The 10,890-nt window shown below is 30.7% G+C and overlaps 3 protein-coding genes across 14 annotated transcripts in view; all 3 read left to right on the forward strand.

The window, feature by feature from the left end:
- The window catches only part of LOC143191138 (monocarboxylate transporter 12), a 100,186-nt gene extending 97,940 nt beyond the window's left edge, over positions 1 to 2,246 (forward strand). For all 7 annotated transcript variants that reach the window (XM_076395930.1, XM_076395929.1, XM_076395933.1 and 4 more), the window contains one exon: positions 1,315 to 2,246. In XM_076395930.1, the coding sequence (XP_076252045.1) occupies positions 1,315 to 1,465 (151 nt within the window). In that variant the 3' untranslated portion in view covers positions 1,466 to 2,246. The remainder of the gene's footprint in view (positions 1 to 1,314) is intronic.
- A 589-nt stretch (positions 2,247 to 2,835) lies between these two features.
- LOC143190085 (uncharacterized) lies at positions 2,836 to 7,349 on the forward strand. 4 transcript variants are annotated; one of them, XM_076394175.1, is made up of 8 exons: positions 2,836 to 2,919; positions 2,976 to 3,081; positions 3,249 to 3,544; positions 3,608 to 3,750; positions 3,803 to 4,561; positions 4,614 to 4,806; positions 6,102 to 6,311; positions 6,367 to 7,349. In XM_076394175.1, the coding sequence occupies exons 3-8, from the start codon at positions 3,262 to 3,264 to the stop codon at positions 6,642 to 6,644; spliced, it is 1,866 nt and encodes a 621-aa protein (XP_076250290.1). In that variant the 5' UTR covers positions 2,836 to 2,919; positions 2,976 to 3,081; positions 3,249 to 3,261; the 3' UTR covers positions 6,645 to 7,349. The 4 variants fall into 4 exon arrangements, with proteins under 4 accessions (XP_076250290.1, XP_076250288.1, XP_076250291.1 ...); XM_076394176.1 differs by having other exon boundaries at positions 2,840 to 2,919; positions 3,260 to 3,544; XM_076394173.1 differs by having other exon boundaries at positions 2,836 to 3,081.
- Positions 7,350 to 8,073: 724 nt separating this feature from the next.
- On the forward strand, positions 8,074 to 10,730 carry LOC143191140 (uncharacterized). Of its 3 annotated transcripts, XM_076395938.1 has the most exons (7): positions 8,180 to 8,290; positions 8,380 to 8,928; positions 8,981 to 9,316; positions 9,379 to 9,546; positions 9,603 to 9,689; positions 9,811 to 9,891; positions 10,183 to 10,730. In XM_076395938.1, exons 2-7 carry the CDS (start codon positions 8,442 to 8,444, stop codon positions 10,242 to 10,244), a joined length of 1,221 nt encoding a protein of 406 aa, XP_076252053.1. In that variant the 5' UTR covers positions 8,180 to 8,290; positions 8,380 to 8,441; the 3' UTR covers positions 10,245 to 10,730. The 3 variants fall into 3 exon arrangements, with proteins under 3 accessions (XP_076252052.1, XP_076252053.1, XP_076252051.1); XM_076395937.1 differs by lacking the exon at positions 8,180 to 8,290 and adding an exon at positions 8,074 to 8,175 and having other exon boundaries at positions 9,603 to 9,891; XM_076395936.1 differs by having other exon boundaries at positions 9,603 to 9,891.
- Positions 10,731 to 10,890: the final 160 nt, after the last annotated feature.

Consider the following 10,890-nt stretch of genomic DNA (forward strand, 5'->3'; position numbering starts at 1 on the left):
ACTCGTTTGCGGGTTTTGTATGGTGAATTGGAGTTGCTGTATGATTGAATTTTTTCCTTGTTTGATTATTGTACTTAACAAAGGAAAGTGTTAAAGTATAGTATTTCTTCTTTAGTTAAAAGAAATTTTCTGTGTTAAGTACAATAACGAAATGTCATCAGTTTCTAGGGACTTTGAGATTTGTAGTTGTTAGACACTCAAAATAATAGCAATTAATAACCTAAAAAAATGTTTAATAGACTGCTGTTATTAGTGATGAATGATCAGATGACAGATAAAAACATTATTCTGCCCGACACTTTTTTGTATCATCATTTTTTTGTAACACAAAAATCTATTGTATCGGGTTGTTTGTTTCTGAAAGATTATTATGTTTTGGGTTGTTGATTTGATGGCCAATATGACCGTGATGGTTTATCAATAGAAGCATGTTGTATATAGAGGTATGTTATTTGACTTCACGGCTTTAATTAGTTCTCTATACTTTGAAGCTACTAGTCTTGGTGTCCACATGAACGTTTAGAATTCTAATCTCCTTCGGCAAATATTTCTATTACGGAAGGTAGAAAAGAAGGCTTGAACATATTCTGTCTTATTGTGAAGTTTAAGTGGTCAATAAATCACATTGTTATTGGCCCATGAACTACTACAATTGTTATACTAGTTACTTGTATATATTCTTTACTAAATATTTTTCTCTTGCAATGCTTCATGTCTTCACGAATTATTATGGCTGTACCTCCCATGTTCTTTATCATTTGGGCGTTTTGTATAGTAAAATTTATATTTGGAAACTCGCAGATGATGCTTATCTCTGTGTAAGTGTGTTATTCATTTAAATTATAATCTTTGACGAAGACATCAAAGAACCGTTCCTGATTGATATTAAGCTGTAACCAAAAACTATTAGAAGACCACTGAATACAAAAATAATATTAATAAACTTTACACACAAAGTGTACATTTTATATTTTTACAATTTTTACACAATAAAAGATAAAATATTTAATATGGCAAACTTAACTTAAATTTAGTCTGTATTATATTACAAACAAAATATTTGGGTACATTTTATTTATAATATAATACACTATGCAGGTTTTAACTTCTTTTAACAAAAATACTCAATAATTGAATTATAATAACCAGAAAATATATTTTCACTGTATAGAATATAATTTTTTAATTCTTATACTGGTGATATCTATACAATAATATCAGAAATAACAGTAACGTAAATTTGTGCATAGATGGCGCCATGTTATAACTTTCCTATTCAATTTCTCAAAAATTAAATTGTGTGTTTTGTTATAGGCTATCACTGCAAAAACCAAGATTGTCAAGCTGCACCAGTGAAATGAAGGAGGACGAAATAAGCATCCTGAAAAACTTGGAGAACAGACACGCGAAGTGGAAGGATTTTCCAGGAAGAGTTATCACAGTAATTGGCGAATCGTCCGTATAAAATCAACCGAAAACCGATCTATGTAAGACTGAGGACGTATACTTTAACTGTATATTTGGTATTTTCATACTTATGTTAGATATAGTCAGACTTATACGGCTTAGTTAACTGGCTTAGGAAATTATTTAGCCAGTCGGCCAAAGGGCATTAACTCTATTAAAATTTTTATGTTTTCAAATTTTATCGGCCCAATGGCATGGTCATTAAAGATATAATTAATCTGTTAATGGAATTGTATTATATACATATATATACAATAATCTTGGAAATATGTAATGTATGTGTTAGTAAATGTGTTCCTTAATTTCTAATATATTTTTTATTTATATTATTTATTTTTTTGTAAAATATATTTGTTTGAAAGCATGTACAAAAAATAGATCCACCAATAATCTCACATAAATTATTAATTGAAAATTGACTTTTTTTCAAACAAATAGTATTTAGTGAAGGCAAACTTGCAGTCTTGTGTATTTTTTATTGGTTATATATTATTTAAATCGAATTATCATAAAAACAATGGCAGGGAATCATACCGGGGATCATATGAACAAATATATTATGCTAAATACATGTTCATCAATACTAGAAATTCGTATATTTTTAGATTATTAAGATCGTTTTCAATAATTTCTCATCTAGTGTATGAATAATGTCACTCTTTTTTGATTAATTTTATGTCTCCTTCATTTGTACATAAAATTTTAACACAAATATTAATACTAAGTAAGAATACTCTGTAATGTCAATATTAGTAATACATTTTTTCAAAAATAACAAATAGTTTTATTGCACAATAAATATGGCGTTTGATCAACGATATTAAAGAAATATGATGTCATACATATAAAACCAAACATACACAGGTGTAATCGTCAATTAGAATTCATTATAAAAAATTAGATAAACCACAACCATAAAGTATATTATGTTAGGCTATGACCACAAATTTGTCGTACGTTGTTAGGCCAGTAAAATTATTTTTTACATTAAACCTTGTATTTAAAAAAATCTATTGTAAAACGGTAATTAACTAATGAGCATTTTTCGTTTCTCTGCCAAAAATAATTTTATTTTTAATCGTTATGTGGTAACACTATTACCTCTATTAAACGTATTTCTTAAAATAAGCTATACTTACTCAAACCGAAAATTATGTTTTGTTATTTAGTCATTTTAAAATTGAGACGGAAAGAACTAGGTAAGATTTTGTAAGATCTCAGCATATTTTTTCTGATGTATTATTTTTCTGAAAAAAAATACATCTCAGGAAAGTAATGTAATTATTTTATAGAAATCTCCTTTGTACGTTTTAAATATTCCTGACAAAAAATTTAAATCGTGTTTCGAGACGCTACCGCTAGGACGTTAATAATTAAAGAGACGTTGCCGTATCTTCAAAACAAGTTCGCGTCTCTTATCGGGTTTAGCGTCTCAACTGAATTTTAATTTATGTTTTGTTTATAGTGTTTGTCAGATTATTGTTATTAATATTGGCTTTCTGCCGCAGTTTATATAGAGCAGATCTGGCCAGTGGGTATCAGTGTACTTCGTGATAAAAAAAACTGATAGTACATGTTCGTTAATAGAACGCTTTATTCTTGCTGAAAATAGTAGTAAGTACGATATAGGTTTTTTACAATGTTATAGTGTTTTAAATTTCAAAATTTAATAATTAAATGTTTACCTGACTTTGACATAATATTTTTGACTTTGCTTTTCGTTAATTTAAATTTTCGGAAATTGTTTTGGCGCCACGCGATTTTATCTAACCTTATATTAGTTAACTCTCAGCTATGGTATACCCAAAAAGGAGCACTGCCAAACAATCCCCCACGAGGATTATAAAAGATGCACCAGCCACAGCGAAAAGATCTCCAAGCAGGACTCGTAGTCCAAGTAGACAAAAAAGCCCTTCTCGAGTCAAAACGGAAACAGGAGAAAAATCTCCATCCAGAAGAAAAAGCAGCGGTGTCGCAACCAAATCATCGCAGAGGTCAGGAAAATTGACACCGACTCGAAGGAGCCCAATCAGAAAAGTAGGGGCTATGTTAAATTTTTCTGATGATGATTTAAGAAGTAAGATATTAATTATTTAGCTTTGTGTCATTTATATATAGTCATAAATTTTAATTACTAAAGGTACCCCTCAAATAACGAAAAGATCCAAAGTAATTGAGATAGAAACAAAAGTTGATAGTGATGAAGATACTGTCCAAATAAAACAAAAACCTAGAAGCTCATCTAGAACAAGAACAAAAAACAATGTAACAACAAAATTGCAAGTAGGTTTTAAATAATTTTTCTTTAGTATAGATGATAGATTGAATTTTTTAGGATAACGAGCGAAGGGAGATATCTGTGGAATCTAATTCTTCTACAATTTCTAGGCGCGTCACTCGTTTATCACAAAGCAGAGAAAGAATTGTTCAATTAAAACCTCTTGATAGTTTCACAACCAAAATGTCTGAGTTTTCTGATGAGGAAGAAAAACCTCCTTCTAAACTTGATGTTAGTCATACTAAAAGTAATTATGGTAATATGGCTCTAGTGTTACTTATAATTGCTGGACCTGTGGCTTGTTCTATTTTTATATCTCAATGTAGTCAGCACAGCTGTACGTTTAAAGACTTACAAAACTTGGAGTTGAGACATCTAAGCTTTTTTGAGCTATTGAACTCATTATTCACATACTTTTTATATTTTTTGTTCATGGCACTTCTTTCTTTGTTACCATGGGGTATAAAAATTTCCAGTATGCCTGATAAACAGGAGAAACGTATCTACAGAATGAATGGAATAATAAGTATTTTTATTGTCATCCTCATAGTACTAATATTAGAAAGCCAGCATATACGATTTATTGATTTTGTATTAAAGAACTTTTTATCTTTGTATATATCTGCTTTGTTGGTTGGATTAACTATTAGTGTACTGGCCTATATAAGAAGTTTCTATGTACCTATTAGCACTCTAAATCCACATATCATCAACAAAGGTAAAATATACAACTTTGTTGTTGGCAGAGAATTACATCCACGAATTTGGAACTTGGACTGGAAACTTCTGGTCATAAGAAACTCTATTATAACGAAGGTATATTAACGAATATCGTTAAAGAAAAGTATTAATTTTTTGAGTGTTTCAGTTTTTAATTGATTTTTGTCTGCTTGGAGATAAAGTGGAACTATACATTGATTTTGCTGGACAAATGTTCAATGCCAATTTAAACAACTTAACTCCTACTTGTATTGTTTATTTTACGTTAAGTGCGGTGTATGCCATTGATGGATTAATATTTGAATATACGCGTGTAACCTCAAAAGAACTTCAGCAGGAGGGTAAGTGAAAAATGAAAATACAAGTTGTCTCAAAAGAAAGTTTATATATTGGTGAATTTATAGAGTAACTTTATTAAATAAGTGTTTATGAACTATTTGGAACATACGTCATACATAACTGAATGAAAGGTTTTCTGATGTTTTCTTCATTTCGAATTGATACACTATACTATACTATGTCAATTGTACATATCAATTGATAATAAAATGAGTTTAATCGGAAAAGAACAAGCTGGCAAACATTGAAAAGCGCTCAGCTGCTTGATTTATAGTTAAGGTCCCGGCTGGAAATTTGGAAGAGCAGAGTTGCAAAAGTGCAGCAATTGAATTTTATATATATAGGTGCAGCTTTATATGTATGTGCAAAATACGATGTAATCATCATCGTACATTTAAAGTACTTGCGCCCTTGAAATTGGAAGGAAAATTGAAAACAGGCTGATTTAACACCCCACTTTTATATTTCTTGATTACTACCCCGGTTGCTCGGATTTTAGTTTTTCTAGTGTTCTATCGATTTAATAAATAGCGAAATATTAGGTACTTGTATGTATTGTAATGAGTTTTTCACTTTAAAATTGATACATGTGTTGATCAAAATATTTTCTCTAGCTTTTTACCGTGTCCAAATAACGATGTTAGTTTGGTAACTATCGATCCATTTTCGCATTTCGCACTTATTCACCGTATAAGTCATGCCGGATTGGTGGCGCAATGGTTAAAGCGACAGGACGGTACACCTACTGTTGCTATAGTTGCGGGTTCGAATAACCAGGCTGGGTAAGATCGGATGTATTTTGGGATGGTCTCTAGGTTAGCCACTGGTCAGTCTGTAGGCTTAATGCCAAGGATGACGTTAATCAATAGGTCGAGTCGTCCAGATAAACCCTCGTTGGTGAAAAGACCAAGCCATATTACATCGATCTACAAGTGGTAATCAGAAGGCGTCCTATCTGGTGAGTACGTTGGGTGCGGAAAAACTTCTTTTGCGAGCTACAACAGTATATCCTTCACAACTCTTGTAACACGTGGCTGAGCGTTGTCATTCAAGAGTATGACATTACTCGTAATTAATGGTTATTTATCGCTGGTAATCTTTTATAACAAACCTGATTCCTGACAGCTCGTAAAACACTACACTGTTGATTCCACCATATAGGCAGCAAGACCATAATTGTTGCCATACATATGGAATCTTAGGCAGTAATCTAAACAAATACAAGTTTTCTTTGAGACAGCCTATATATATATATATATATATATATATATATATATACTTATTAGATATATTTCAGCATTTGGATATTACATGGGTGTCAGGTATTTTATTGACCCTTTTATCGCTTCCTTAACAACTAAATATATTTTGGACCATAACATAATGTTACCATATTGGGAATTAGGATTAGTAACAGGCATTTTCTTGACTGGTTACCTTATATATCGTGGAAGCAACAATCAAAAGGATTCTTTTAGAAAGAATCCCTACAGTCCAACATTTTCCAGTAAGTATTTTTACCCAGAATAATATTGATCATTAACTGTCATAAATTCATTTAGATTTAGATACTTTACCAACCACCCAAGGCAAAAAGCTGTTATGTTCTGGATTTTGGGGACTGGTGAGACATCCAAATTATTTGGGCCACATTTTAATTGAGTTGTCTATTGTTCCATTCGTATTGAAGTCGCCTTTATTATTTATTATTTTACTAAAAGTCGCGTTTTTAATTCACCGATCTATACGAGATAACAACCATTGTAAACTCAGATATGAATCTGCTTGGGATCGATATTGTAGCAAAGTGAGATATTATTTGATACCAAAGGTATATTAAATGTTATGTAATTTGATTGAGCAGATGGCTTAATCATTTTTGCATCAAGTGGAATTTTACTAATTAGGAAAATATTTTTACATATATTAGATACAGGGTAAAGAGATACATACTATTAACTTTATAAATAGTTTTTAAAATATATTTAATATTACCCTGTAATTATATAGGAAAGGTACTTTTATTTTATAATTGATAGAGTTTGTCTCTTTTTAAGATCTTTTAAAAGTGTATCTTGCTTACTAAAATTTTATGTCAAAATGTATATTTGTTAGTGCAATTCTTGTATAGATATGTATATTTGAAGAAATTGATATGATATATATGTTGGCCATATATTTATCAAATTACAGGATGTAAACATTTTGTTTTATAGTTAAATATAGAAGATATATTTCATATTTTAAATATGTAGATTACTGAAAAAATGAAAGTACAATGATCTGAAAGTTGTTTCTGTGACATTAGTTATATTATTTTACAACTTAGAAGTAGCATAACATTTTCAATTATTATATATTCCGTATTGTATACGGTGAAAACTTCAAATATAGACTGAAAATTAACTAATTTTACTAAAATCTATTGTTATTGTTACTCTATATTTGTAGTTAGTTACCAAGTTTTATTATAGTAATAGATGTTTGGAAAAACATGTAACATTTCAAAAATTGAAACATTAATAAAGATAATAGTAAATTCTTATTATGTAATTTGTATTTAACATTACCCTTTAAAATATCAATTGCAAGTGCTTATATGGAGTTTATTATAAACATTTATAAATGGCGTTCAGTGTATTTTGTATATTGTGTTGTAATTATTTCAAAAAATTAAAATTGATATTTTTTAAATTAACAGATTTTGAAAGATCCGAATTTGAAATACAGAACCCGATTATAAACATTCCATATATTATACGATTTTTTCATCTTTCTATAGAATATTTATAAAAAGTCATTTTATTAAAAGTAACTGTATTTTAGCTTATTAGGCGTATGACTTACAAAAGTACTTTGCACAATTTGCGATAAAACATTCCTAACTAGAGCTCATGTGAGATATCATCAGTATTGTGCTAGTGGTAAATACCATGAGTCGTAATAGTACGGTAATTTTTATCATTTTGTTTGCAGAATTTAAACCTTACAAATGTTCTGATTGTGCAAAGGAATTCATTACTAAGGCACTCTTATTAGTCAAAAGGCTAAAAAAATATAGCTAATTTGGAACTATAATCTAAAATTGCCTGCTCATTTTAAATTAACGATATAATAAAAATTTAATTCAAAGGGTTCTGTCATAATATTAAATAGTTGTTTGGTGCCATCTATTGGTTAGTTATTAAACGATATATACCTTTTTTTCAAGGACTATTATATCAATATTGGATCTAAAGTGAGAAATGAATGAAACACAAAAAGCATTTTTTTTCAAACTAATATGTTTTATTAATTTTGAAATAAGAACTGTAACTGAATACCACCACATTTTTGTAATATAAAAATGACATAACGTTGGCATTGAAGTGGTAAGCTGGTTGTCTAATTTTTATTGTCGGTGATATTGAATTGCAATTTGTTTAAAATATCTAACAAAATCTTTATTTAGCTTTGCCCTCACTATCATTTTCCATCTAAATGAAGGTACTTGTACTACCATTTAGTTACAATGATAGAGCAATCTTGTCAGTTGTCAGTAAGCCCTTTTAATACCAAACATGTTTTGTTTATAGGTACAAGTTTATAATGGTTAAAATTATCTTTTAACCCTGAGTTATTTAGTTACTTGAGGACAATGCAGGAGTCTGAAAATGTTTGTCTTCAGTGCCAACAGGCTTCTACAAAACCTGCCAATCGTTTAGTGCAGGATTCTTGTGGACATAAAAAATGTCGATCTTGTTTATTGAATGATGTAGACAAATGTAAACAATGTCTAGGCTTAGTTTCATTTGTTGATGTGGTAACACCTACAGAAAATTCATGCAAAAATACTAACTATCACACTGCTGTGATACAGTGTAATGGTAAAGCTAAGATAAACTGTGATAAGGTTATAGAAGAGTCTGATGAGAGTGAACATAAAAGTGATAATAAAACCAATCAGGAAGAAAATGTAGTTGAAGCAGCACAGAAAAGTGATAAAAAACTTGGTAAACGAAAAACAATTCCCATTCCTACTCATGTGATTGTTAAAACTGACCCAGTGTCATATTTTTGTACAATTTGCGATAAAACATTCCTAACTAGAACTCATGTGAGATATCATCAGTATTGCGCTAGTGGTAAATACCATGATTCGTAATAGTACAGTAATTTTTATCATTTTGTTTGCAGAATTTAAACCTTACAAATGTTCTGATTGTGCAAAGGAATTCATTACTAAGGCACAGCTTAATGTGCATATGTTTAACCATAGCGAGACAAAACCTTTCTCATGTTCAATTTGTCAAAAGTCTTTTACAGAAAAGAGCAAATTAAATCGACATATGCTTATACACTCATCTGAAAAGAAATTTGTATGTTCTGAATGTGCCAAATCCTTTAAGGGCAAGGAGTCACTTAGATTACATATTTTGATTCATCGTAATGAAAAACCATTTGCCTGTAATTTATGTTCCTCTAAATTTAACAATTCATCTAATCTAAAGAAACATTTGGTGTCCCACACTAGTAAGTATTGAGGTATATATATATTGCATGATAAATGAAAGGCTATATGCTGTTTGATGTAGATGAGAGAACTCATATGTGTGACACTTGTGGAAGCCGGTTTAAACTGAAGTGGGCTTTATCTGTTCACAAGAAATCTCATTTGAAATTGAGACCACATAAATGTATGGTATGCCCCAAATCTTTTGTTAACTTTAAAGATTTACAAAGGCACAATTTAATACATGCTGGTAATTTCATTGGCTTCTCATGTACTATTGACATATTCATTCTGGGTTATTTACAGAATCGAAGGGATATTCTTGCGGCATCTGCAATACTGGCTTCAAGCGAAAAGACAATCTGCACCGGCACATGAAGAACTCGCATCCAGGTAAGACGGCTGATGTAATCGAACACCCGACCATAAAGCCGGTTGTCCCGGTGGACAACCCCAACGCTATTAAAGTGATAACGACTGCGCCGCAATCTAGCGCTAAATCTACTGATTCTAGGCCGACTGGCAGCGTCATCAACGGACCGATCAAGCTCGCGTTTAAGACGCCAGCTTTCAAAAGCCATTACAATATTGCGCGGTAAGTTTCAATATTCAATTTTTGATTTAGAGAAATCGTTAAAAATACCTAGTTTTACACGATATTTCTTTCAATATTACTTATTCAGTAATACATATTATGATATATTACATATTTTTAATTGGCTAATCAACATGTAAGGAAATTATTCTGTTAGGTATGTTTTATTGTATAATTTAAATATTCTGAGTATAGATGGAGATTATGAAGATGTACAGGACAATATCTTGCAACTACTCTTATTAGTTTTCTTGTAAAACAACAATAAAATATATTATTGTGCTGTTGTAGAGATTGCAACTTCTTATCATCTGCTCAAGCTGCGAAGCCTCTCCCTCTATCGGAAACTGTAGATTTGGGGAGTAAGCGACTTGATTCCAAGCTTTGCTCATCAGAGATCTGCCAAAAAATACTTGCACTTCCCAATTCCATTAGCGAACAAAGCGTGTTGAAGCCTTCGATGCCAGTGCCGCAGCCTAGCTTCAACTTCCATTATGAAACGTCGTTCCAAAACAGGAAACACGCCCTGATTAAGAATATCAAATTTAAGGTTCCGGAACAATACACGAACTTATTCAAGCATAACAATAACAATAAAATGTCAGAATTAAATGCAAATAGTGATCCAGCTAGGACTAATTGCAATGCGATGTTGAGTACTAGTGTCATAGTGAACACGGGTAATGTCGGACAACCCAGTGAGATCCATTGGCGTCGAAGGACGTCACAGAATCTCGTTCTTAAAAATTTATAAGACTGTCTATTGTTTTTATTTTATTTAAGACTGTTGGTGATGTTTGATGTTTTTTATGTTTCAATATAAAGTTCATTCCTTCAAATCTTATTTATTTTAACATTAGCATAATTATTCCAAATAAAATTAATTCAAACTAATTATGTAAGTACAGTTTATCAATTAGTTTTTTAAAACTTTCTGCAACAGACAAATTATATAAAACAAGAACAGAGAAAATAGAATATGTTTCATTTGTTTATATA

The sequence above is a fragment of the Rhynchophorus ferrugineus genome, unplaced genomic scaffold (genome assembly GCF_030347505.1).
Source record: "Rhynchophorus ferrugineus isolate W39M unplaced genomic scaffold, kcgeb_rfMv2 rfM2, whole genome shotgun sequence".
Lineage (NCBI taxonomy): Eukaryota > Metazoa > Arthropoda > Insecta > Coleoptera > Curculionidae > Rhynchophorus > Rhynchophorus ferrugineus.

Coding starts and splice junctions, on each gene's coding strand:
- LOC143190085 (XM_076394173.1), top strand. CDS start 3,262: ATGGTATACCCAAAAAGGAGCACTGCCAAACAATCCCCCACGAGGATT. Junction 3,545..3,607: donor TTCTGATGATGATTTAAGAA/GTAAGATATTAA, acceptor TAATTACTAAAG/GTACCCCTCAAATAACGAAA. Junction 6,312..6,366: donor CTACAGTCCAACATTTTCCA/GTAAGTATTTTT, acceptor AAATTCATTTAG/ATTTAGATACTTTACCAACC.
- LOC143191140 (XM_076395937.1), top strand. CDS start 8,442: ATGCAGGAGTCTGAAAATGTTTGTCTTCAGTGCCAACAGGCTTCTACA. Junction 8,929..8,980: donor TCATCAGTATTGCGCTAGTG/GTAAATACCATG, acceptor TTTTGTTTGCAG/AATTTAAACCTTACAAATGT. Junction 9,892..10,182: donor AGCCATTACAATATTGCGCG/GTAAGTTTCAAT, acceptor GTGCTGTTGTAG/AGATTGCAACTTCTTATCAT.